The sequence below is a fragment of the Nyctibius grandis genome, chromosome 3 (genome assembly GCF_013368605.1).
Source record: "Nyctibius grandis isolate bNycGra1 chromosome 3, bNycGra1.pri, whole genome shotgun sequence".
In the NCBI taxonomy this organism is placed as follows: Eukaryota; Metazoa; Chordata; class Aves; order Nyctibiiformes; family Nyctibiidae; genus Nyctibius; species Nyctibius grandis.
This window is the reverse complement of record NC_090660.1, coordinates 12,513,982-12,541,816: the sequence shown is the minus strand read 5'-3', so window position 1 is coordinate 12,541,816 and position 27,835 is coordinate 12,513,982. Positions and strand designations below refer to the sequence as shown.

The following is a 27,835-nucleotide window of genomic DNA, read 5'->3' as shown; positions in this document are numbered from 1 at the left end:
AAAATATATTTCCCCCCATGATGCTCTCCTCTTCACCCCATGGGTAACTCCCAGCAGTTGATGAGCTACTGCCATCAGCTGCTGCTAGTCTCAGCTGTCAGTCCTGTATCCATTAAAATCACCTGTAGCCTACCCTGAGAAGAGTCCTGCCCTGGAGGAGGCCAAGTGGTGGTACATAAAATGGGGCTGTTATAAAGCTTGGAGATGGGAAAAATGAATCAAAATGTAAGTAAAGGAAAACAAAAATCATGTTTGTTTTCTGTTGTAAAGTATTTCTGTAAACTTAATACCAAGCTCTAGTTGATGAAATTCTGTCCCTAAGCCTCTTAGGTGGATATATAACAGCTACCTAGGCTCTCTGAAGCTTGTAAGGAGAATGAAATAGCCAAAGAGAATATGAGGACATTATAATAGGGGGAAAAACGTAATCCCTACTTTCTTGAACTCCTAGTCCTTTGGAAGGCAGGAGCCATTGAATGATGCTGGATCAGGCATTGAGCCACCTCTCTGCCCTTCTTTCTGTTTTGCCGCATGTCCTTAGGAAGCCATGTGCGTCTCCTGAAATGTTTTTTCTTGGGAAAGGTTCTGTGGCTAAGCTGAACTGCAAGAAAGCTGTGTTAAAGAAAAGAGTCTCTAAGGTAATCTGTGTATCTGAAAGAACCTGGTTAGCTGGCTAAAACCCTGTCCTTCTTACAGAAAGCACATAGTGTTTGCTCTCCCGTCTTTTGCAAGCTGCATCAAGATTTGCAGTGACTGATAATGAATTTCTGGACAGTAATACCTATTGTATCACTTAGTATTGTCTGTTGTAAAAAAAAAGAGCAAAAATGTTTTCATGAAGCAGTAGCCTTGACTTCCTTGTTTGCTATGTATGATGACATACAACGTGTTTCCTAGCTGTCAGTGAATAAAGATTGGAGTTTCATTCTCACTTGTGCTAAGGATACTCCCTCTTATAAATGTTTTTGTACGTTGCTACAGGTTTTAGGATTATCAAATCATAACACTTTATTTTAGCCTAAATAATGTATGAACATTGGGCCACTATAAAACGCTCTAGTAGAGTATTTTCTGCCCAGACTGAACCATTGGAGAGCTTTTGATCAAGGCTCACAAGCTGAAAGAGAGGGGAGGAAGCTTACAGATGTATTTCTTCTAATGCACCAGGCTTGTGGCTGGAACTATGAGTTGTTTCTAGTGCTGTGAGCACGAACGTTTCTGCAAGGCAAGAGGAAATCACCAGAAATGACTGTATTTTCTTTCCTGGGCTAAGTGAGTTATCAGCTCTGCTGTGTGGTGGAAAGAAATGCGGTATCAACACACACAGTGGCACTGCCACTCGTCTTTGATTGGGTGTTCCCCCGTGAATTTTCTGAGAAGTAATATTCAAGATGTGTGAAGATAAGGATAAGTGACAAATACTACCCTGATACAGAACAGATTTATAGTTCTTGATGTTGTTTCTACCTTCAAAATACCCGCTTATTTTTCTCTTGCGCTTTATGTCCATTTGTTGGCCAAGACCTGTATCTATGAAGATCTGCTTTTCTAGTGTAACTGTACGTGCTCTCAGGGCTAAAGCATGTCCAGATGTCACTGATTCATGGTGTGTTAAATTAAAAATTATTAACTTGTCGAGCTCAAGGATTTAAACAGAAACTTTTAAATGTGGCTGTGAAGTGCCTCACCAGTAGATGCTCAGTCTTAAAAAATGCCCCCACTGTATTGTAATGCAAATAAGAAGTAATGAAAATGGGTGTTACATTTTTTTTCTCCTTTTCAGATTGCATTATTTCAATCAGATTTATGCAAGTTTTGGGTTGTGAGTCTTGAAGATGTAGAGCAGAAGTTGTGAAACTGATTTAAAATGAAAAATGTGAAATCATGAGCTGGTCTTGATTCAAACCCTCAACTGCTGGTGATACGGGCGTAGCCAACTGCTTTGCAACTAGCCTAACCCTGACTCTTCAGCTCCTGGTGTGACCCTTTCCATTAACCAGCACACAAAAGCAGGTTCATTACGCTATTTTTCAGTTTTGTATTTTTCCTAAATCCAAAGTGCAGGTTCATTGTCTTTCCAAACAAGTTTTTTTAACAATCTATGGAGTTACATAAATGACCTAAGCTCCAATTAGCATAAAGTGACAGGGCTGTATTAAGTCCAGTGGAATGGTGATGACTTGCATCAGCTGTAGCTTTGGATTACGGTGTTGAATTTTTGCTTGCTGCTGGTGTTCATGATCACAAACTAAATGCAAATACAAAGGTCTGTCTCTCTACAGACCTTATTAAATGAGCATTACAAGGCACAAAAAAAGCCCAATAATTTTGTCACTGACAAGATTTTATTGCCTGTTTTTTTTTCTCTTAATGATGCTTTTGTTACCTCCTCCTGTTCTAACGCACAACAACTCTAGGGCTCTCTGCCAGTTGTGTTATAAGCAACATTTCTGCTTGCTTCAGTGGAACAGGCTTGGTGCTGGCTGGCCTCGAATCGCAAGGCTGACTGAGAAGGGGTATTTCCTAGCTTCTGGTGGAGTCATTCTTGCTTACAAAATGTGATTAAAAAGAGTCGAACCAACACTTCTAAGGATGTCCCATTTTTTGAGAGGAAGAGAACAAGAGATAAAAATGCTAATAATTTAATAATAATGGGTATATTTTGTTTGTAAGAGAAGCGTGAGAGAGGATACTTGTCCAGTTGTCTTGCTAAGAGTTTTACCAGTGCCATCTCCATGACAATTACTCATTTTTAGACAGACAGGGACATCATCGTTTCTGCATGTGTTGGCCAACAGGGCTAATGAGCTGACGTGTTACAGTACTGGTGATAGAACACGCATGCACTCTGAAATAAATGTCTGTGGATGGATCTTACGGACAAACAAAATCCCCAAATTATTGTGTGGTAAGTTCTTCTAGTGGAGAAATATGTTTATCTGATGAAGTATTCTTTAGAAACCTGTGATTAAATTTGAGCTGGAGTTTTAAATAATGAGAAGTGTGTGGCGAAACTCAGCACTTCAGCATTTTGGTATCTTGCCCATGATAAATATTTAAAGCAGAGTCTTGCTTTGGCCACCCCAGTCTGTCTACTCTTCCTATTTCAAAAAGTTGTCACATGAAGAACCATTTGGCAAACATGCACTTGTCTTCTACACTGGTATTACTCTAACTGTCTTGTCTCAAAGACTGAAGCCTAAATTTAGGGTAGGTTTGGAGGAGGAGAGGAAATGAAGAAAAAGGATGAGAAGACGAGGTGCTGGGATAGGTAGGGCAGAGTGGTCTTATGGTTGTGAATGATGTGAAATCCTAAAGGCTCACAAACAATGTATCAGTTTGGTTCAGTCCAAACAACTTGTCTTAATTCTTTTGAGGAGCTTAATCTTATTTCTGTTATTTCTTCCCTCCTATATTGAATTCCTAGATGGAAAGTTGGGGGGGCAGGAGGGGAAGCTTCATTTGGGAATTGTTAAAGTAGGGTATTTCCATGACTTCTTGTTTCCCTTCAGATATTTTCTTTCTTTCTTTACAACATTTCTCAGAACAGATCCTTCCCTGTCCTCAGTTTCAGTTTTGGTGAATTGGCATTTCCCAGTAGGGAAAAAAAAATGGTTGAGATGAAGCATTGCCAAAGAGTTTCAATTCCACAAGACTGATGTCAGAGGTACCCTTGGACAGACACAATGGAAGTGTACCTAAATCATTTAGGTTGGGAACTATGTTGCTCCGAGAGAAGTAGTCAAATAAAACCTCCATCAGGAAGAAGCTCAATTTAATTTGATTTGTAGAGGTTCTCTGGCTCACAAGCTATACTCGTGTCTCCACTTCTGTATGGGTTTCTCAAGGTAGCTGTACAGACAAGTGCTCCGATTAACTGGTGTTTAGATTAGCATAGCTTGCTTTGGCAAGTTTATGGACGGTACAGACATCTATTAAACAGATATAAACTCCATCTGTAATTGTCTGTTGCATCTATACAATAATTACAGCAGACCTCAGTCAGGACTGATTGTGTGTATAAAAAAGTTGTGATGATAAGACCTGATGGGAATATGTTAGTGTCTTTTAAAGATTAGGGATGGACTGTCTTACAGGAGGTTTCTGTCTCCTAAGAATTTAACTACATTCATTTCACTTTGATTCCATTCTAATGATCTGTTTTGGGAGAAAGCTTAATTTAGATTTTTTTTTTTTTTTTTTTAACTGATATATTACCACTGCTATTTAAAAGAAGAATGGAAATGTTTCACGCCAGACATGTGGAATGATGACATTCTGATGCTAAAAGAGCCTATAAGCTTGCATCTTTCTTTTTATTATTATTTTTTTTTCGCTAAGGTTTGATCCTGCACTTCTGCCTGTGCAGGCAGATTTGTGTCCCTGGGGACCTCAGTTGGTGGATGAGATTGCAGGACTGGCCTTCTTTCTGATACTACAGGGAAAAAATGCATCCTCCTGGTCTACAAATAGAACTGATTAAAAAGAGCCCTGTGCTTAGGGAGAAATGGGGAGTAATGTTGAGCTCATCTGTTTGCTCAGCCTAATAAAATGCAGTCTTTTTCTTAAAATACTTCTGTACAAATCAGATCAGTGACTAACTACTGCCTCTGACTTGTGGATGAGGGTTTCTTCACTCAGTGGTTTTCATGGAGACCACTGAGGACAGATTAACTGTACAGGCTTTTTATCAGTAAAATGGCTTTTCTCCTATTAATGTCACACGGAAAGTTACAAGTGAAACTCCTGAGTCTAAGGAAAAGGCTGTGTGCTGTTTTTACCACTGAGTTTGCATCCTTTAGATTTCATCCTTCAGAGTGCACTTTGTGAAACAGAGCACTGTGTGTCGAGGTGTATGTTACCATTCCCGCTGCACTCAGCAGTTTGCTGTGTGTTCAGCACTTACAACACTGAAGCAATATGTTGTTACGAGGGATAAAAATCCCCAAAGCAGAATCTGTAATGTGAAAGCAGAGGAAAAGAGGGACTATAAGATGACTGTCTGGCCCATTTAAGTAAACTGTAGGAAATGAAACTGTGATATTTCAGGGTTGAGGGTAAATGGGGACATTATTCTACCCTGGAATGTAAATACATTTTTGCCAACGAACTACAGAATACTAGATACGCTCCTGTTCTTTTCGATGACAAAATACATCTGCCATACAACTCTTTACTATGCTTAATGTACATCTCTTTGTGCTTCACAAATCTGAAAATAGGCAAGAAAAAAGATAATAATGTAAAGGCAGGCTTATATCTGGAACAAACGTCATATGCAGCCGTTTGTTTCCTCCCAGCTAAGACAGTGCTTGTTGAATTGGAAGGAAAAACGTCATAACGTGGCTAACTGGCTTCTGCTACTGAAGTCTGTGCCAGAACTGTCAGGGTGGTGCTGCTTGTGGGGTGGTGTTTCCACTTTCTCAGGGATTCAGCCAACATGACTCTGACATAAAGAAAGACCAGGGAACAAGGTCTGTTCCCTTAGCCATGGTTTACCCAAACCTCCTGCTGAATGCTGTGAACTCTTGAAAAAGGTGGAGATCACAGGATGGCAGGGTGTGAAACCCTTGATCTGTCAAGGGCATGTTTATACTTGGAAATAGGCCAGGGATGTTCATGTGTGAATGAGTTCCTTCCTTATTCTGCTTTATCCACTTTTAAAAGGTGGATAAATCTGAGTGTTTCCTGAACTGTAAAGTTCTAGTTCAAACAGACCAACAAACAAAAAAACCTGATGTGTTCCAAGTTGGCAATGATCTCTATTTGCCTGACTTAGTCCATGCCTTGTGGGAGCTGTAGTTCAGGGCCAGTAACCACTGTAGTGCAGCCTCTTCCCTGGTCGAACAGCTGTGGTGCATCAGCCTCATATTTTGTTTTGTGCTGATTTCGCTTGATCAAAAGTTCTCCTGAAAGCTACTGGTTCCTACAGAAAGTTATCAGAATTTGTCAGAACTGTTTTCTAACAAAGAAATGTTTCCCTTAAATTTTTTGGCCAATGCTGTTTTCAGGATGGTAGGGAACGCACAACAGATCAGCCAGGGGAAACACTGAACCAGAAAAAGAGTGTTTAAATTACAGTGGTGACTTTTTTTACATGTCACTTTCCCTCGTTTAAAGCTCATGTATGAGCTAGTGATTAATCACAGAGGCAAAAGCAGCTTTGTGCTTTGGCAGCACCTTTCCCAAAGGATGCTCTCGAAGCATTGTGTACATAATTAGTTCCCTCATAATTACCTCTCAGATTTTGCAAGTAAGATTGCTGAGGTGCAAAAACACCACTCGAGACTATGCAGAAGTCTGTGGCAAGGATAAAACCCAGATTTCCCGAATGTCAGATTTGTCTGAAGGTTCCTTCTCTTTGCTGGTTGCAGCAAAAGAGAGTAAGTTTGAAGGCAGAGCACAGAGAGAAGGAATAAATTCTACGATGCAGCTTTTGTATCTTTATGCTCCTCAGATACTCTTCACGCTTACAGGTGTAACCATTCTGTGACTAAACTTGCAGCACAGCTATAAAAGCTTGGGGCTAACCAAGGCTAATTTTAAACCATCCCTCATTATCTCTGTCATTTGTAGGGTGAAAACTCACCCTAGAATGTGGTATTTCTGTTTGATAGAAGGAGCCAATACAGCTCTGTTGTCAACAACTAGCTTGGCCAGAATCAATTCATCACTGTAATTACCTGCCTCAGGACTCCTTTTTGACTTGCTTTGCCTTTCTGGCTAACGAGATGCGTTACCTCAGCACAGCCTTAGAACATGCCTGCTGTTGATTTACTGTTGCCTGAGGTTAGACAATTCCTGCCTGACAGCAGTTCCTAAGCTTTGCCTGTAAAACTTGTATGGCAGCCAAACCACACGTTTGCACAAGAAAAACAGGCAAATCTGTAATGGACAGGATAGAAACCACTGCTGGTCCTGCTTAGAATGGTGTCTAGAGGACATGGTCTTCTCTAGCTACTGCTATTGGAAGGGAGAAGACTTACATATAGGACAACCACATAGCAAAACCCTTCAAAGTCCTTAAAACTGCCAAAAGGCACAGCTTGCTATCCAGCTGTTTCTGCTGATGGAAGAAGGCAGAGGGGCTCACTCAAGCCATTGGGGCAGGTGTCACAAGTCTGAGAAACACGATTCATCATTTTGGAAGTCAAAGCAAAGATTTCCAAAATCAAATCTTCAAGATTTCCAGCTTTCCTTAATACTAAAGATTGTTTTTACTGATCCCTAGAGGAGGAGGAGGATTTGGAGGACAGACTATTTCCTCAAAGGAGACAAGTGCTAAAGTGCTTCCCCTTAACTGGGCTTTTCTTCCACAAAGGCATTAGCAGACAGTTGCAGCTGTAGTAGTAAAAATCAGTTTTTGTAAGGTTAGGATGATAAAGAATGGAGCAGTTCTACCTCAGACTCTTCTGTTACTAATCATGCTACAGTTCTCTCTTGCCTATCATGGTTTCAATCCCAATGGGGTCTTTTTAGTGTAGAACTGAGCCATTCCAAGGGACCAGAGACACATCTGCCTCTGATGAAAGCAGGACACTGCCATGAGGTTTGCCATCCAGCAAGGCTGCCACTAATACACAGTAAATACTGAGTCTCAGGGCTTTTAGGCTAAATAAATTTAAAGCCAGGATTAAGGCAATCCTATCCTAAGTAACAGGAATTGGTTAGTGCTAAGCAGGTTGGTAACTACTTTGCTGAGGGTAAAATGCTTTATAAATGTGTGTGTTTAGTTTATTCTACAGCTGGCAGCGTAGCCATCTGTTCTTATGCAGCATAGCTGACCTGCCATAAGTTGCAAGAAATTAAATGAAACAAGTTATAAGTCAGCCAAATAAATGGTCTTAGTTTTCTAAGATGTGCTGAATTCAGAAAAATGCATATTCGAACTTGCTGAAAAATTTCTAGGCAGAAAAACTTAGAGAAAACAGGTGCTTTAGTGCCGCTGATTTTTGCATCTCATCAAGAAGTTTGCACTTAACTGAAATCTCTGTTCCAATTTTCTCAGTGTATCTAGGGTTTAACACAGTCCCTGTAGCAACCAGGTTTACGCAGAATGTCCTATTAGTTTCAGTGCAGCTGGAGAGGTTGGGGGGGGAGGGAGAAGAGACTTTGCAGTTGGAGAATTTTTTCCTTTCAGGCTTTCACTGTGCAGAGTACACACACTCTTGCATTATGCCAAGTAAGGTATGCTAAGAGTCATTTAGACAGGTCAGGTCCTAAAATTAAAGTACATAGCACTTACTCTGAGCTAGTATCTTGGGCTTCCCAACTGACTTCAGTGTAGCTCTGCAGCACGGCACATCTCCTGTGGCCGAAGCCAGCCAGCTGAGGCGCCTCTGCACAGCGCTACGATGTCTCAGGCGGACATACACCAAGATGTGATCTATCCTGTGCTGTCACATCAATAGGCTATTTACCAGGTGTTCACTAACTACCTTGGAGGGTATCTAAATGCTATTGTGACCAGGTAAACTGTACTGTCCATGAAAAAGATTTATCTAGTCTATAGGGAAGGGAGAAAAGGAGAGAAAAGATGTGAGATTTCACAAGAAAACTCACGTAATTGCTCCAGTGAAGATCCTATCTCTGCCTGTGCAGCAAGTGCAATTTTCTCATTTTATCTTCCTGCACACCCCACAAAGAATAATTGTGGAAAAGCTGAGCAAACTTCTTTATAACTTGACTTGGAATGATTTCACAGATCTTTTTCTCTTGCTCAGGAGAAAAAAAAAATCCATTTATTCTTATCAAGGAAAATGAAATTATAACAAGGAAATAAAAACATTAGAAGATGGCTTCCAAAGACCTGATATGAAAAAGGCTGAGCTGGGGCTGAGCTGGAGGAAAAACACGAAACAGACTGTCTTGCCAATCTAAATTAGGAGATGAAAGTTTAAACCAGTCAGGAACTTCCTGACAGAGACATCATCTGCTCGTGTAACTTGGATATAAATACTATGCTTTAAGCTCTAAAGGTAAGGAGGATGCTAATAGCTGGAGCTGTTGAGCTGGGAATGGAGGGACTGCATGAACTTCTTGTTTTGGCTTGGCAATAAGGGGTCTGGAAGGCCAGGACAATCTCCTTCCTCCTTCAGGTACCTTCCCTAACCCTTTTCACCCACCAAGGCACTGTGTTGCCACCAGGGTACCTGGCAGGTACCCTGTGAAGGTAAAATGAGGGAATGACAGGAGATGGGGAGAGCCTGAGAGGGACAGCAGGAATAAGGGGGGGACCCACATAATGCAACGCCTCTCACTGGACCTTTGGGAGCTCTCAGCTGCTGCAACAATGGCTGCATCATGGAGCTGTAGCAGCTCCCACTTTCAATCAAGAAATTTAGCTGTAGATAAATATCAAGCGCACTCTTACAAACTTTAGGTTTGGTATTAAAGCATCCCTTATTATCATCATCCTCTTGCTCCCTCACTCTTCCAAGTGCAGCCCTTGTCTCATTAATCATTGCTTTCTCTTTGTAGTTTAGACCCGTTGGGACTTCTGCAGCAAGGCAGTATATCATTTTTAATTAAATAAAAATTACTTGGGCAGATGATGTAACTGTTCATTAATTTGTGGGAGAGTTAATCTTACCGCAGCAGCTCTCCTTTGAGAATATAATGCAAGAGTGCCACAGGCCAGATGTGCTTCAGTCTCCCTGGGGAGCCTGTAAGGACCCAAGATCACGCACTTCCCCTCACCTTTAGCAGCTGCAGTAGCACAGCTCCAAAATGCTCTACTATGTATCTCAGTTGCGAATTAAGCAAGCTGGTAAGGACTGAACCTTTCTTTCCTCCCGCAGCAGTAACATTAATCCTGTAACTTCATATAGTTAAGATATAGGAAGGATAAATATATATACATAAAGTCCACAGGCTATCACTAGACATTAACCACTTCATTGGTGGTCAGCACAAGTGCCTGGCTTTGGAGCTATGACGTGAAAGCTAATGCACGCACCTTGTTAGTCAAAGCTGGACCGTCAATACATCTCTGCATGGAGGGTGGCACCTGGTAAACATCTTGTCCCACTAGACCGTGACCAGTGGGTATTTGGTAAATTCCCTGATTCAGATGGGAAGGTGGCACTTGGTAGACAGGGTCCCGTGCTGAGGCATGTGAGCTTGGCACTTGGTAGATCTTTTGCTGGTTGAAGGACTGGTGCATCAGTCCTGAATTGGACATATCCTGGCCAGAAGGACTGTCCTGTACCACAGGACCTATCAGGAGTTTCACACGGTTGCCTGGAACGATGCCTTGTCGGCCATGTAAGGAACAAAGCCACCATCCTTCAAGACCTTCGGTGTTCTGTTCTATCACTGTCAAAATGTCTCCTTTGCGGAAGGCCAACTCTTCTGCACATTCGGGGACATTATCGTACAGGGCTCTTGCCATAAGATTCTGTGGAGAAAGAAGGGCAAGAAAAATAAATGAACAAACACGCTAGAATTTTTCTAAAACTTCAAGCACATTCTAGGTGGAGAGAAATAAGAACTGAATTTGAAAAAGAAGTGTGCAGAAAATCAGAATAACAGAAAATTATGCAGCACAGGATATCTCTGTCCCTGTTTGGAGAAATGAGAGGCTTATGCATTAGCAACACTGCTAGTGAGAACTTTTCCAGTAATACTAGGTCAGATAGAAGCTCTTTATATCGTCTGTTCACCTGGACAGAAGTCAGGAGAGTTCTGCTCTTGCATTGAGATGTTCTTCCTGTGACTAGGGGCTTCTACTTTCATCTCTTGACATGGATTTCCCTATTAATGTGCTCTGCATACTGCTACAGCTAGCTAGCTGATACATAAAACACTTGGGACAAAAAAAAACTTGAACAAGACTCTCGGGGACATAATCCAGAGCAGTTGTTTCCAAACATTTTTACATTTGCAGGGTCCCAAAAGACTTTCCAGTAGAGGTGCAGATCCCATTAGTGTAAAGGCCGCAGGCTGGCTTTTCTTAGCTGCCACCTGCAGGCTCCTTAAAGTCAGGGATCTGTAGACCACCTGGTGAGAAAAACCACCCTAAAATACAAATTGACAAAATGTCACAGTTTTTGAACTGTGATGCTCACATTGGTATGTAGCTCTGTGCCTTCTCGTTCTTTCTGTAAACTTCCTCGGTGGCACAGCACAGCATAGCACTAGCTTAACGGGTAAAAAGCTTCCTGCCCTACTGCCTCAAAACCACCACCTCCACAGAAAACCCCCCCACAACCTCAAAGGACGAGGTTCCTCAGAGTCCCACTCTCTGTAGAAAGATCTTGAAGAGAACATTATTTAAAAAAAAAACGTACCCAGTGACCCCAGCTGGAGTCATGCCTTTGCCCTTGGAGAAGCTGTACCAATCTACGTGGGCCTGTCCTTACATCAAAGAGCGTAAGAATTTAGGCACCAAACATTACCATAGAGTGTGTCTATACGTACCTTGGGAGGAGCCTAAGGGCAGCCAAGGAGTGTCTTTGACTTGTGTCAACATAGTTGAAGCACTCTTATATGCATTTTGCTTGATCACGTCAAGTGGAGCAGTAACATTAATAAAGGGAACTTCACACAGGTCTACTTCAAAGCATTTCCCTAGTGTTTCAGGCTGGCTTTGCAGCTTGCCTGACCTCCATTTTGTTGTGCCTATGCTACCAGCAGTACCTCTGCTAAGAACTTTTAAGCCAGCTCCGAGCTGATGTCAAGATTGTGGTCTCTGGGGTACAGGTGTGTTACTAACAAGTGCCATCTCCTCTCCTGGACTGAACCAGCTCCCTTCTCTCTTTCTTTGCAGGCCTGTATGGCACATTCAGTTCTGAATAATTGGCCAAGCTTAGGTATTCAATGGAAAGTAGACGGGCTGTCTATACTGATATTCTTGGACCCCTCACAAAGGCTGTGAACACTTTAATTTCTTGGCTCTGGTGATGTTCCCAAATGCGTTGGCAACAACTGCTCCATGCCTGCCTGCTTTTCGGTGAAGGCAGTCAGCAGAGATGGTTATAAAGTAATTGTAAGCACCTGAAAAAATATAGGGAGCCCTGGATCTGGAGCATTCTAGCTAAAGTACTTGGATGCAGAACACAAACTGAAATGGTGCTAATCCACCGTACCATAGGATGTGCAGCTGCTTTGAAAATTTATCTTCCCTCTGTTAAAGGGACAGCGTCAAGTACAGTTTAGTGGTTTTATCTGTCATATTTATCCTCCTTCCTGGACATATCAGAACTCTTCTCTTTATGCCCCACTTGTTATATCTTTTCCCATTGACACACACTGATGTTTTCCCATCATCTCTGTGCTTCATCAAGACAGCAGACTTCCATTTGACTTTGCTCAGTTCAACTTTTCTTAAGTGTAGCATACGGCCAGGAGGTTGTATGAAGGGCTGACTGGTGGATGGAGAAAGGGGAAGCTCAGATGTCACATAAAAGGTAGAGGAATATGCTTTTACCAAGACATGGTGTTGAAACAGGGTGCATGAGATCAGTTTTCTCTTCTCTGAATGGGGGATCAGCTTTCAAATGTATGAGAAACCCTGGCTTTGTCTTTCATCAGCATCATTAGTGAGGTCAGTATAAATTAAGCCATGGCTTGGAAAAGCAGGACTGCCATTTTGAACCCCCATGTAAACAGCAGCACTGGGGCCCACCATTCTCTCTGATGTACATCTCCTCAGGTCATCAGTCAACATCACTAAGAAATGTGAACAGAGATAAAGCAGGGAGCAATTTTGTCCATGCCTTGGCAGAAGTGTAAAACTATCCTTTAGCATGGTCAAAACCAGTGATCTCTTCTTGAACACTATGTCTGCGCTCTTGCTGTGTTGACCAGGCTGCCCAAGGAGCTCAGGAAAGAAAAGCTCCCACCGTCTAGTCTGAATATTCAAGTTTATCTCTTATCTTTGTACATTTTTTTCTAATGCACCTTCCACAGGCAAAATACACTAACATGGCTAGCTCAGCCTGTGCAGCTGACTACTTAAAGGGGACTTTTGCAGAGGATGTTGTTTAAAGAAAAAGATTAGAGGGGGAGGGACGGGGCAAAAAACAAGCGGGCAGAATCAATGATAAATGCTTATTCTTTTATACTTTGGTGATTAAAGGTATTTGAAAAGCCTGAGTAGCTTCTACAGCAAAGCAATTCTCAGAACGAAGCTGGAACGGTTGTAGAATTAGAGCAGATAAAAGTTCCCATGTGAAATTTTTTTTTTTCCAGTTGCTCACTATCTCTGTCCCAGTGACCTTCTCACCACCTGGCGTGCAGCTTGTTAATACTTTCTGGATGTGCTTCAAGAACTTCTCTGCTGCAAACAGCTTCAGATTCTTCTTGTCAGTGTTAGCTCAGGCACCAGCATGTGAATTATACTAATTGGTTGCCACTTGTTTCGCAGCAATTTCCCCAAGGCCTTTTAAATAGCCCAGAGCCATGCCACCAGCATCAGCCACTGATGAAGCAGTGAAGCGGGCAAAATATTCCTCCAAATAAGCACTGGGATCAGAAACACTAAGCCTGTTGCTTGTTGCCAGCAACACAGACACTGTTCCTGCTAAGCAAACCTTTTGTGTGTTGCGTATTTCCCTGAATTCAGTCTTCCTTCACAGGATTTCTTAATATGAGCTTCAGGAACAGTGTCACCATTGCTTTTATTAGTCAGCTGAGTCAGTCTTGAGAAAAAAGAAATTGTCACCACAGAAGGTCATCAGGAAAGCTTTTGAAAACCACAGAGGTCCCTTTAACCTGCTGCAGTGATCAAAATAGTAGTCTCTGCTTTTCCACACACAGAAAGAAGTCCCGATCGAAGACACACCTCAACACTTGTGGGCTTTATCTGGATTGAGTTGACAAATTCAAATAACTTTTTGGATACTGTGGGCACCATGGCTCACATCTCAGCACTCCCTCTTACCAGTCTCATCAGCTGGGGAGGGTTATCTGGAATTAATTGGACTTGTTCTTGGAGGCACGGATCCTCATCTGTCTGTAAAACGGGCACCAAAGAAGCGCTAACATCTGATATGGGAAGGCAAAGGCATGACTTTGCATGACTAAGTGCTAAAAAACCCTTGTCCATTTCCTAAACAAACTGGCAATAGAGAAAGGGCTGATGAGAAGCTTGTCTTGGAGCTTGTTTTGGCAACTGGCAAGTTGCACAGAAGTTCCTTTATATTTCTAATACAAAGAGGAAAAAAAAAAAAGGAGGGCAACAGATTCAGAACTACAAATTCAAGTTCTGTAATGGCAGGGGAGAAATGATCTGATCCTAGATAGGGAAAAAAATTGGGTTTGCCATAGAAATCAGCTGTGCTTCATGAAATGAACACACTGGAAGCTACCACCTTCTTTTAATAAGATTAAGGATAGAAGTGTCTGTTGTTCTCCTTTGGTCCAATTAAATCAGCTGCATGATAGGTGCAGTGGTGCTCTCCTCAAAATCTGAAAGTACCTGCAGTCTATATACAGCTCCACTCTCCTGAGCCCGCTGTGTTACAGTAGCCATACTTCAGTTAATGAGTGCTCCTCTACAACTAATTGTTAACTGGAAAGATTCCATTCAGCTTTTGTATCCTCTAGCCTTGCTAGTAATACTGGGATGTTTGGAAGTCGAAGTCAGGGCCAGTCCCCCACTGTATTAATACTCTGTACAGGCAGAACAAAAAAATAAAAATTTGTTCTCAAGAAGCTTAAACTCCTCTTAACCTTGGACTCTTGAGTGCAGTAGAAAGCATCTTCTGTAAAATCACTGGGGAAAAAAAGGAAGTTTTTCAGTCTTCTGTTAAATAAAGTGCTACCTCGGTCATCAGCAGGTCAAAGTGAAAGGGAGCCTGACCCTAATGACTGGGGATTTCAGCTGGAACGTGCTGCAGGAAAAGGCTCAACAGACTTTGATGCCTTGTGTCAGAAACTCTGTGTAAAAGAACTAGTACTGAAGTGGATGGTCTCTAGATTAAATGCAGATTACAGAGCCTGTGGTCCCAACTTTCTACATTGGTTGAGACAAAAGTAAAGCTTTCAGGCTCTCTCTAGGTAAAGTGAACCTGGAATTTGAAATTTCTATCTGAATTTCCCTTTAATGCTAGCTGCAAGTCCATTAGATAAACCCCAGAAAGGCGTCATTCATATTCTCTGCACACCTTAGATTTTTCTCTTTTGTGACCAGGATGCATGTCCTAGTGAAACCTCACTGAGAGCAAAAGATGCTGCCCTGAAAGGTGTTAGCTGTTCTACCTGGAGAACCTGAAGTGGAAAAAATAAGACTCTCTAAACTGTTTTTCTTCTCAGATGCTGAAGGGATTACAGGCCGGATTCAGATCCATAAATGAGGTCTATTATAGGACAGTCAAAGCTGTCTCCTCTCTCCTTAACTGACTGCAATTGGTGGTTAACGTGCCTGCAGATGAATAAAGATGCATGAAAATACCTTGAAAAATATGATCTGTTTTGGCTGGCCTTCCCTGCAGCAAAGGGAACTGATAGAATTCTGTAATTTGTGGCTTGGAGGATGAAAAGGCTGTTTGTTGATGAGGCTGAGTGACAGGAGAGGGCAGAGGCAAGAGTTAAAGAGAGTGGTGGAAACATCTACTCTTTCTGTTAAACACATCCAGTGACGTGTGTAACAAGACCGTGTGAGGTGCCCACAGCCATGGAAGCAAACACGGGAATAATAAATGACACGCTATGAGATTAAATACAATGGACTCTTTAAGGGCTGAGTGTCACGGTGCCAAGCTCCTAGTGCAGGGCTGCCGACTTGACTCCTCAGCCAGCTCTGTAATGAATGAATGCTCGAGGAAAAGGTTCAACCAACCATAAGCTCAAAGAATTTCAGTCACTTCCCTCAGAGGTGCAATATAAGGATGTTCCAGAGCACACAGGCTTGTGGATACCGATCCCTGCTCTGTGCTTGGCTGGTGGGCTGTGTTGTTTTGTTCTGCTTTGTCCTGTTTTTAAATATTGCTTCATATGTGTAGAGTTTATGTGAAAATAAAACCAGAAAAATCACCTCTTCCCTCAAACTGAAAGAGGGTGGGACCCCTTTTTTCTATTATTGGACAAGCTGTTTCTTAAAATGCAAAATGGCTTCTCTTCTATGTTCTTAGGAGAGGGAAGGAAGAGAGGAACAAAAGAAGGAAAGGTGGAGGGAGACACCCAAAAGGAGTGTCTATGCACAAACCAGTAGCTTCACTTTGGTTGGATTTATTTTAATTATCAATCACATAATATTTTTAGCAGAGATTCCGCTCTCTCCTTTTGGTTTTCATTACACCTTGTTTCTGCTTCAGATTTCTTTAAAATGAATCACTGCCATCCCAAAGTAAGTTTAAGCATTTACAAACCCCTGTGGTTGTAACAGGCCTCATAGCAACGATTTGCCTGTGAGACTGAAGAACTGATCTGAAAATCCAGTGAAGGGTTGAGTTCTATTTTGAGAGAAATAGTTTGACTACAAGCAGTACTGGTAGAAGACAGCAAAGTTCAGGCTCTGTTGGGCCTTCTGACAGAAGGGCTCCAGTGCAAGAGTCATTGGACAGTTTAACATTGGTGCTTTTTAGCTCCCATCTCCTTTTCTGTTTCTCACTGTCACTGCCCCTGAAATGAAGAATTTGTTGTGCTGTGTTTGCAAGGAAAGAAACTACTGAGGCACAGTAGGTAATAGGTCTATCTATAATAAGCAACTTTTCACGAAGGCTACTTGATACAAGTTGACAGAGGCCATTGAGTAAGGCATTTAGCCTTGAAAAAATGTCTGTTGCTGGTTCCTCAAACCTGGACGAAGGCAGTGAGAACAGCAAAGGCAGTATCTAGTACACACAAAGCCGCACTGGTGTAGGAGACCAACTGGGCTTACAAACAGTCTAAACACCAAGGCTAACTTGTAACCCCCTGAAACAAAGAACTGTTTGCTCAGAAGGGTATGGGTGGCCCGAACAGACATATTAGAGGAGTGTTAATGCTTTAGGGGGACCTTTGTCTCACAGAGATTGTTTATTAAAGTAGATGTTTATGTACGGACCTTGAGTGTCATCTCATCTTAATCCAAACCAAGGGGATTTGTGAATCTGAGTCACCGCCCCCACCACCTCCTCACAGGTGGGACATGACAGCTGGCATGTTCTTGGACATACCCCTGTGGGCACTGACGTGGGGAATGGAGTGTGAGATGGCGCCTTGCTGCTTGGCTGTAACAGCCCCCACCCGCGTGCAGCCCTGTAACAGCTAACAGCCAGCAACAAGCTGTGAGCAGGTACTTTTTTATCTTAAGTCGATAGCTGTGTAGAGGAGGCAGGAAGTGCTACCACAGCATGTATGAAAGAGCTCGCTGCACTACCAGGGTGCTGCAGTCACCACAACTTCAGCAAGAGAACTCCAAAAGGTCCTTAGCATCTAGCTCAGACTGTGGGTCTGTCTGCTGGCTCTGGGAACCGTGAGCTTCCTTGGCTCACAGCTAACGGCAAAAGAGGGAGCCTGGCTGCAAATGCTCAGCATAGTAATGTTTCAGTTGACTTACAGGCAAAGCCCACAATTGCGCTTTTTAGGCACTCTCTTGCTTTCTTCCACCAAAAAACAAGTTTTGTTTTAGTGCGGACACTTTTCTGGTCAAGTGTTGCGAGCCCAAATAATTACAAGTCCTGCTGGATGGAAATTAAGGCAGTTTTCCATGCACTGATTTGGAAGGCTGATTTTACAGCTAATGAGTAAGCTATGAGGTTAAGAGCCTGAGCAGAGCCTGAAGGAGGACATATCTTCATCCACCCTAAGTATCCTTGTGACCTAGTCCCATGCATCTCTGGAATAGAGGTTGTCAGTCACGCTAAAGTACACCGGCTGCCTGGAGGTTGTGATGTGGAAAACCTTGGGTCTGTAGGGGAGAAAGGCAAGTGTCTTCCTTCAGCATTCCACCAAGCTTTCCCAACCCCTCTGTCTGGCCTGAGAGGTCTGAATTTCAGAGTTTGTTCTGGATGGTTTTTTTAACTTGTAGTGTGACCAGTTATGCAGAAAGTAAGGATGAAAAAAGGGAATGTCCCCTCCTTACTGGTTCACACTTGGGTAAGCCAAAGTAGGCATTATGGCTGTCATGCTCCAGATATATTTACCGGTGGGTTTTGGAGGCACAATACCCTACCCAGCAGGGGCGGCAGGCAGCGAGCAGACCGACTAGGGCCCCAGGCACTTCACGCTCCTGCCCAAGATGCTGATGTGGTCCATCAGTTCACCCAAGACTGGGATTCAAATGCAACATAAACATGTGAGAGATCGAGTGCTCTCTGGTCTGAGATATTTTGTTTCAGCATAGCTGTTCCATTTTAAGCAAACAGGAGATATTTGTGTATCCAGTTTTTTGTAGGCAGTTGGCAAAGTACTTTGTGAAACTGAGGCACAGTGATGAACCTGCAACTTGGGAAGGAATCCAAAAGAGGGAATTAGGAGGGTAGAAAGGGGGGCAGGGGGGGGCAAGTAAAAAAGGAAAAAAGCAAAAATGAAGGTTAGAGCAAGAGATCCTAATTGAAGCTTTGGCCTGTGTGAATAAAATAATTCATCGTTCTGTGCTGAGTGCATCAGCTTATTGCCGTGCCTGATGTTTCAAACTGGACAAGTGAGTTGAAAAGGAAGTTTTCTGTCTCTGTATCTATTAAGAGCAACAAAATGATAACTCTGCATTGGCTAGAAGGACAATACGCCAGGCTTTGTTTGTTTGCTCGGATTATGTTCTTCTGCCTCTTAACTGAGTTTTGGTTTTTGGCTTGGCCGGTTTTATTTTACTTTAGTTAGAGGGGATGTGAGGTGTGTGGGTGCTGCTCTGCTTTCGTGGGCATTACAAAGGTAATGAGAGAAATATAATTTTATGTCAGTTGTTAAACAAGGAGTTGATTTACTCCTCCTGTTTCTGATGTGGTGAAGGATGGATGTACTGTGTCACAAACACCACTTGAATTGCACAAAACCTCTGAGGCGCTCAGTGAGCGTGCAGGGGAGGTTTAACAGAAGTGGCAACTCCCTTTCACTACATAGCAACCCTCTGTTTGGAGTCTGTGCAGTGAGATGCAACACGTCATAGCTATGCTCATAAAGGGCATATCTGAGGTAATGCTCTTTTGCTCAGCCCTGGGGAACACCCCTGAGATTAAATGCAGGCTGCTCCTGTGTTGTCAGACCACCCACCCTGTTGTGGAGCTATCACAGAAGGCTGACACACTTAGCGACTGTAACGTTTACAGTGAAGCAGAGCAGGGATCCACTGATGACATATCCTGATCTTATTCCCCTGCCCCTTGAGTTTCTGGGGTTTTACAGGAGTGCTGAAATACCATTTTCTTTGCTCTTTCTGGGAATGCAAACCACACCCCTGACTTACCTTCAAGACCTATTAATATTTTGGGAAATTCCATCACACCTCACTCGCAAAGTTTTCTCTGTATGTTTTACCCTCCTAACCAGTTTCCTTTCCCCACACCCAAGGAAGGGTGTGATCTAGTTCCATGACTTTAACAAGCCTTTTCAAATCTGTCTGAGGGCTGTGTGCCTTCTGTGACATCAACGGGGGGGTGGGGGGGAAGGGGAAAAAATACAGCATGCAAACAATAGCCTTAGAGTAAATATGATCTCACTGTGATTAAACCACAGTACATCAAAATGCAGATGGAGAACCTAACCTCTTTCCCTCAGGCAAGCAATTAAAAACTTAATGAAAGGAGATCGGATGTTGAATGCTTAAGAATTGAAGGAGCAGAGCAGAAGGAAAAAGAAAAGGATGGAAAAAAAGAGAGAGTCTTGAAACGTGTGTTTTGAGTTCTCAGTTTTCCATTTTCTGGCATTTGTGAGCAGTCTTCTCCCAGACAAAGTTTTCTTAAAAAAACCAACAAACAAAAAAAACCCAAAAAAAACCTCCTCCCAAATTTAACCCTTCTCTGTGCAGCTCTGGGGAAACAATCACAACTCCATTGTCAAGAAACCATAGCTGTGTAGACACAGGACCTCAGTATTGTCACCAACTTATTTCTGTCTTATGTCTTCAGCTTTGGAAGATTTTTTTTTTTTTTTTATTTTTTAATCTAGAGCTTAGCTGAACTGGGACATGCTCTTCCCCCAAGTCTCTCCAAAAATTCTCCATAGAAGGGAAAGCCAGCCTTCTCTGTCACTTTAGTGTCACCATCTGGGATACTACACAGCAGCCGCAACTTGGGATGACCTGAGAGTCCAGCTTACGGAAGAAAAACAAGCTTGGGAACTCATGTTTCCAGGCTCCTGCCAGCCCTCAGCAGGCTGGTGGGGGCACAGGCAGCAAGCTGCCTGTGGAGCAGACACACTTCCAGGGGGAGCAGGGTCCTAGCTGGCAGATGACGCTCGGCCAGGTTTGGTCAGGGTCTTCTCCATACCACAGGGCACTGGCCAAAAGTCAACAAGCCTCCCAGAACAGCGCAATTTTGGCAAGCTGACGTTTTCTAGGGAAGCATAGCCCTGGAGAAGGGAAAGGGAGAGTGTGTGGGTGTGTTTTAACCAGTCATAGTTACTATGCTTAGTCTCAGACTGAAATACAACTTCAAACTGTGTTCTTGATCGCGTGAGAGATCAGTTTGTGCAGTTTCTGGGCTGCAAACAAGATAAAGCAGTATAAGCAGGGAGAGAGAAAAAAAGAGAAGATACCTGCTTGTAAACTAGATCCTTCTATAACAGTAAAAATTGGTTTATTACCCTAAGCATTTTAACTGGATGTAAAGTCCATAGGACAAGGGCATTCATGGCCCTACCTACTGCAAGCTGTATGTTAAACAGAGTGCACGCTTCCAGTTGTTTTGCACTTAACCCTTTGGATCAAAAAATTCCTTTGAAAGAAAATCGTTGAATTTTCATGGCCTGTATTTTCTTCCCCCTGCCCTCAACTAAGCAGGACCTTCATTGGAAGAATTGAGATTTACTCCTAGGATCCTTCAGCATTTTCTAAAGTTTGTTGTCACCAAATGATTCACAGTATTGCTCCTGCTAAAATTTCCAACCTTGCTATGAATGAGGACTGCTTAAGAAAGGGCTTCCGATGCGCTGCCTGCTTTCCTGTAGGGTAAATCCATTCTTATTACTCTTCCTTTTCCGGGCAGGCTAATCCACTCTGACTGTGAATGAAGTGTTTTTAAAACAAACACAAAAACAGAAAGGCAAGAACGGGCCTCATCCCTAGAGAGAAAAAAAAATACACAATTTTTGTCATGCTATGCACTTGTGTTTCTAGGACTGCAAACTATAGCTTTAGCAGTCCTGTTTCTTGTCAAACTCAGGCTACGTCCAAATCTGCTGTGGAAAAATGAACTCCTTAAAATTAAGACAGTTTCCACTATTGTAATGTCTAGACCAAAAGGAAAAGGTCACTTGCCAAGAACAGCCTGTGATAGACATGCGGCAATATTCAAGGGCTGTATTCTTATCTGCTATAAAGTGACCCAGCTTCACTCATACCGAGTGTTGCAGCCGTTTACAGGCAGCAAGGAGTACCTCTAATTGCAGCTTTACTCAGCAGTAGCCCAACTTAACCAATATTGCTGAATACATGCTATAAATATTTTTTTTTTGTAGTACAGTCCCAGAGGACTGTCTGATCAATCCTACTGAAGACCTAGCATACAGCATCTTTCAGTAGTCAGAGTACTGTTGTAACAGGTAATGTCCATTGCTTTTGTGGATGCTCAGAGAGCACGTTACATAAAGAAGCACCTTGAAAAGTGACTTCCACATTTACAATTCCAAATGTCACTGAATGCAGGCTCCTAGAGAGCTGTGGAGACTTCAGTGTCTCAAGAAGTTTGGCTACTTGTCTCCATCAAATGCAGCCAGAAATGGGAACAGTAGAAGATAAGGGTTCTTCACCATTGCTGCAGTTAAGGCAGACACCTGTGCATGCTCCTCTTAGGTGCTTATGTTGCTTTAAAAATGAAATTAAACTCTAGATCTTAAGGGACAGGCCAGTTCCTAATTGCTGTTGGTATGAATGGGATTTAAGTACTTAAATGTCTGCAATAAGCTAGTCCAAAGAAAATGAGCAGAACAAAAGTGACTTTACCTAGGCCCCCGAGTCACCTAAGCCCATCTATTGTATGCAAGTCATTCCCATGCCCCTAACATCTTTGATAACAGCAATATGACACGGAGGAAGCCCTATGCCCCAGTCATGGTTTTCTACTCTTTGTATGCACAGAGGCACAAGGCTGTTTGCTATTTCCAGATACTGAGGGAACATCCTCTTCTCCTGCACTTCGGTGCAAGAGCAGGACCTCATGCTTGCCTGAGGACTACCACAAGTGCAAGCTCTTGGAGAGAAGACAAATAGGTTTCTTGCCTCCTACCGTTTCTAAAGTTGGCTAAAGTACCTAGTAGGTACACCCATGCCAGTCATGGTGCATGGAGGTGTGTGTGACTCAGGAGAATTGCCTCATTCGAACTTTTACTCGGGTCACTAGATGCACCTGGCCTTGCTGCAGTGACTCTGGTATTTGTAATGGAGCACAGGCAGTTCAACAATATAAACTCCTGAGCCACCACTTGTAGGAGTTCAATGTTCAGTGATAAGATATCAGTGCAAGTATAATCTTTTCTAACCCTGCTTGTTGCTGCGCTTGAGATCATAAGATTCCAAAGGTGAGTTTGTATGTGGTCTTACAAATTGTGGTCCAACACTTAATGAGTTCACAATAATGCTTCATGAGACTACTCCAAAGGCTAGCCTGTGTTCTGCAAAACAGTTGTTATTGGCTTAGAAGGGTGCAGAACTCTCCTGAAATGTACTTTAATTTTTCCTTTGCAAAAGATATTTCCATAAAGTCTTACTGTTAGGTAGTTCTCCTGTTCTCTGATCCGGTAAGACCCCCTCTGGATCTTCTGTGATCATATGGCACTGTTTGGAAGGTCTAATGTGGGGTCAAGGTATCTCAAGGCAAACTAATAGTTTAATGGGAGTGCAACCTCTAGCAGGATCTTAAAAGCACAAGCAAAACCCCCAGATTAGTATCCAATGCTTCTTGTACTATCTAGGATCAAACTGAATTGGAACTATCAAAATATAAGGAAGACTGTTCACGTGGCAGTTCTGCTTCCCCATCATATACTAGGAACTACTGGACAGAGACAGACTAGACTACCAGTTTCTTGATGAAATAGACTTAACAGCCACATTACTCATGAGCAGCTGTTAGCATAAAAACACAGAAGTTTAGAAATCATGAAAAAAAACTGCATGCTGTTAGCTGTAATGCTTTGTGTGGTGGCTCTTCTTCCTCTGCAACAAGTCCTGTAACATCCCTAAGCCTCAGCACCTCCATCTGTAAAACAGAATTAACAGCACCTTGCTATCTTGCTGACAGAACAGAATTCTGCTGTGGGAGTTTCTCAAATACCCTGAGGTATTGAGGCAGTTACCTCTATTAAGTACACAAATACATACTTGACCCCAAATTGGAGGCTTATAAGCAGTACATAAGTCTACAGGGAGCGGGGGCACACACAGAGGCCACAGTGGGGAAGAGCAGGAATCTGAAAATGACAGTGGCCCTCCCAGCTTTGGGAAGGAGACAGTCCTACTGCTACATCTCGCTAGTGCTGCTGCTGATTTAGGCCTGACCCTGCTAGACTTCTGCCACCTCCCTCCATACACGCACAGAGGAGAGACAAATCACAAAACTTCCATCGCAAATTCACAACGGCAGCAGAGACAGCACAAACTTGGACAGTTTTTCCGTTGGTTGGTTTGTTCCTCTAGTATTACCTTTTACAAGGTTTTACAGTTCCTATTTACTTCTACGTTTGTCACCCTGTGATTGCTGAGTTACCAAAAAAAAAAGGAAAACAAAGAGGAGTGTGAGGAATACACAAAACAGGATTTGGTTAGTAAAGTACAGGCAGTTCTTTTCCCTTGACATGGCCCGACACAGTCTTTCATTGCCAGGGTTACAAGCAGCTTTCCACAAGCATTCCTGGTTGGGAATATAGTATTTCTTCCTAGTGACACTATTTTGTTTATCTTGGCGTGCAGGCATTATAATCAAGTCTATATATTACCGGACTGTGCCTTAGCACAAATGGCAGGCATTTCAAACCCCATTTATTTCGGTTTCTTCCTTGCCCAACAAATTGTCTAAAAATAGATAATCAAGACCTCGTACTTTACATCTACGTCATTCTTTTTGGCTCAAATGAGGTAAGGAATGTATTTTTCTTTTCCTCTCCTCTTTCACTAACTGTTCGGATCTTTTAGTAAACAGGTAAGTTCCCCTTTCTCCTTCCCCCTCTTTTCTGTCTTGCTTGTGAACAGCCAACAAGCTACAAAAGCCTTCTTATGATAATGTCTTTTCCCTTTTGCTTCTGTCACTCTCCTATTGCCTGAGATAAGGGTATTGGAATTGCTGGCCAGATGTATCCTCTCCCATCCATGTTCTTCTCTGATCATGGTAACCCACTGGTACTTCTGTTCCTACATAGTACATTTTAGCTGTAACTGCTTCATCCTTGGAATGACAGTCTGGGTTTGGTTTCAGAAGGGGTTGATCCTGCCTTCCGGATTACAGAACACTGGAATGGCATCCTGTGAGAACTTGATGGGATGCAGTTTTGTGGTACGTGGAGATTTAGCGCAAAAGGATGCTGTTGTCATCATGTGAAGAACTGGGGTATTGCCATAATACAACTGCACCCTACAGGAATTAGTTTCTGAAAGTAGCTTTTAGACAAGTAGGACTAAGAAATACTCAAAACCAACATACAAGTATTTGTTATGCTTAACATTTCCTATGGCTCAGTTATTCTAACTTTTGTGTTCTCCAATAATTAATTAGGACATGAATGGTACAACAGGACCTACCCAGAGGTCAAATTTGTCTTTTGCTTTAAACAGTCACATCTTCACTGAACTGCACACAGTGTGCAAAAGACAGACAGAAGTACAGAGACATACATAAGGCAAAACTTTGAACTTGCTGAAATCCACAGGGATTTTCCCACTGGCTTTCGGAGGACTCAGATTTGAGTATTATGTTGGAAGAATGTTTAAAGAGTGGGATGGACAATAAAAGAAACTTAGGTGAAAGAAGAGAGGGAACAAGTTTTCAAAATCTTTGAGCAAAAAAAGGGCAGACTGAGTAGCAGAAAGGATTTCTAGACCAGAAAGGACCTTGGGTTTAGTCACACAGAAAGTGAAGCCACGAGTGATGGAGAGACGTACTCAGGGTCTCACACGTGAGTCAGTTCCTGTTCTGTCCAACTGTTAATACTCTAATTAAACTATAACAAGCAACTCAATAATTTCATTAAATGAGGCCTTAACTTATGGACTATCACAATGAAAGTAAAGAATGACAGGCCCCAATATAACATCAGGAGCAGTTAAATAGACCCAACTCTGCACCTGGAAGCTAAGCCACCTCTGAAGTGATGGTATGGCCATAAGCATGCTCTTTTCCTTTATTTTCTGTGTATGATAAAAACTACAGGACTTTTGTTTTCCTATAGAAAAACAGAAGAAAGAAAGAAAATAACAGAGACTGAATGTGCAGGTATTTTCTTTATATGTTACTCCAGGGAGAAGAGATCTAAGGATGTTTGTCCTAGTTAAACAGTGTAAGTAACTACTTCACATTTCCCAGGGAAAATAAACACCCTAGTCCGACAAGGTTTTTGAGGCCAAAACCCTCAGTCATCTTTTTTTTTTTTTTTTTTAAATGGCTTGTTCTTTCTTTGTCTAGCTTTCTCTGTCTAGAATGATGTAATCACAAACCCAAACCAAAATGCTCATTCCAACCAGACAGGGCAAAGGAAACATTACAGAGCAGGGAAGACTCCCTCCTTTTGAGCCACCTTATCGGTCCCTATTCTTGCAGTGCCACTGGGCTACATATGAAGCATGATCTCCTCGCAGCAGAGGACGGATGGATGGTGACACTAGAAGTCAGGAAGCTGTATAACTCTGCAGGACCATTATTTTGCCACTGGGATGCAAGCGTCACTTAGCCATGGGCAGCTGGAAAGCAGTTTATGAGCTCTGGACTAACACTGACACTGTTCTTCTATCCCCAAGTGCCTGATGTTTTGTGGTAAGAGACACAGCTTTTCTAAGCAGGTATAAAGTCTATCTGAACTGATTTGAAGGGGTAGAGTAGAAAGGGTGAGGAGAAAAGGACAGGAGATTAATCTGATTTGAGACTTCAAATCAGTCACTTGTTTGAGATAGAATTAAAAAAAAAAAGGCCATCAGATCCAGATCAAAATTTTCAAAGTCATGGAGTATCTTTGTCTATCTATATCTTATACAATTTCTTCTTCCCAGTTATTCTTAACCACCATGAAAAACTGGCAGCAGCTTTGAAAACTTAACTCTGACCTTTCCCAAAGTTTGGGTATGAAAGATCCTGAAAGCTTGGGCTGAGCTCAGAGACACACAGATTTTCATACTTTTCCACGTATGTTTACCTAAGTATCACCCGCACATCTCATTCTGCCCAGCTTTATAAGCCTTATGCAATGTTATAGCATCAGGGCTCTTTTACACTACACTGCCTAAATTCAGTAAGAAGACGGACTTCACTTCCAAAGCAAGTTAGCCTCCAAGTAAGTATATAACGTGTGACATTTCCAAATCGCCCTTTTATTGATGCTGGAGTTATTTTTGGCGGAGGAAGGAAAGTTTTTCCTCCCTCCTCCTTTTTTTTCCAATCGCACACGATTACGGTATGTCTGCACAGTAATCTAATGCCCTGTGGGCAATTCAGGACCTTGCCCAGACGTCTTTAAGTAGAGTATTACTAGGATGCAAGCCTCCACGTTTGTGTCTTCCGAAAGAAAAAAACAACCCTCTGGTAAATAAGTGATTTAGCTTAACCTTTTAACATGGGAAAGGTGCACAGGCTACCCCATTTTTTTAAATATACGGTTGTATTGGGTTTTTTTCCTTGCTTGTGAGCCGCCAAACCCACCGCCCTGAAGCACTGCGCTGTGATAACGAGCCATTCACAAAGGGCTGGGAACGGGCGAGTGACACCGCGGGGAGAAGCGGCGGTACCCGACCGCAAACCGACGCTGGGCACCGCGCACGAACCCGCCCTGCCCGAGGTACCGGGCTCGCCCCGTCAGCCAGCGCCGGCGTTAGCGGGAGGCGCCGAGCCATCGGCCGGGCACCCGCAGCGCTGCGGGGGGGAGAAAACCCCCTTCTCCCCCCTCATCGCCACCACCCCAGAGCACCCCGAGGGTCCCCTCCTGCTCGCCCCGCTTCAGTCCCCTCGGTTCCCCGCCGCCCAGGCACCTCCCTTGTGTTCTCTGTGCCTGGAGACCCGGTGCCGGAGCAGGCGAGGGGAGACCTGGCCACCTCCCCCGGGCCAACGGCTGTACCCGCTTGCCCTCGGGGGTGCCGAGGGGAGCCCCGAGCCGGCCGCCGCCCGCCTCCTGTCAGGGATGCGGCCCCTCGGCGAAGGCTGACAAGCCCATAAGCCGCTGAACGCCCGCCCCGGCCGCCGCCGCCGGCTCACCTTGTACTTCATGGCTGCGGAGCGCTGAGGGTGCCCGCGGCGCAGTCACTCCGCCCGCCGCATCGCCGCCGCTTCTCCGGGCCGCGCTCCCCGCCCGGCGGCCAGGCTACCCCGCTCATTTGCATAGCGCCCTCCCATTGGCCACGCTCGGGAACAAGGTGGGCCCTTCGCCGGCCCCGCCCTCCCGCCTTCCCCTCCGCCCCCGGTGGTGCCGCGCGCGGGGGCCGAGGGGGCGGCGGAGTCGCTGAGGGGAGCGGGCTGAGGAGGCGGGTTGGGGCGGGCTGTGCCCCCCTTATCATAGAATCAAAGAGTGGTTTGGGTTGGAAGGGACCTTAAAGATCATCTAGTTCCAGCCCCCCTGCCAT

The 27,835-nt window shown here is 43.4% G+C and overlaps 1 protein-coding gene across 1 annotated transcript in view; it reads right to left on the bottom strand.

Annotated features, from left to right (window-relative positions):
- The window catches only part of NEDD9 (neural precursor cell expressed, developmentally down-regulated 9), a 40,093-nt gene extending 12,555 nt beyond the window's left edge, over positions 1 to 27,538 (bottom strand). Inside the window, exons 1-2 of the mRNA XM_068396130.1 lie at positions 27,471 to 27,538; positions 9,959 to 10,399 (exon numbers count right to left, since the gene is read on the bottom strand). Of these exons, the coding sequence (XP_068252231.1) occupies positions 9,959 to 10,399; positions 27,471 to 27,482 (453 nt within the window). The 5' untranslated portion in view covers positions 27,483 to 27,538. The remainder of the gene's footprint in view (positions 1 to 9,958; positions 10,400 to 27,470) is intronic.
- Between the last annotated feature and the right edge of the window lie 297 nt (positions 27,539 to 27,835).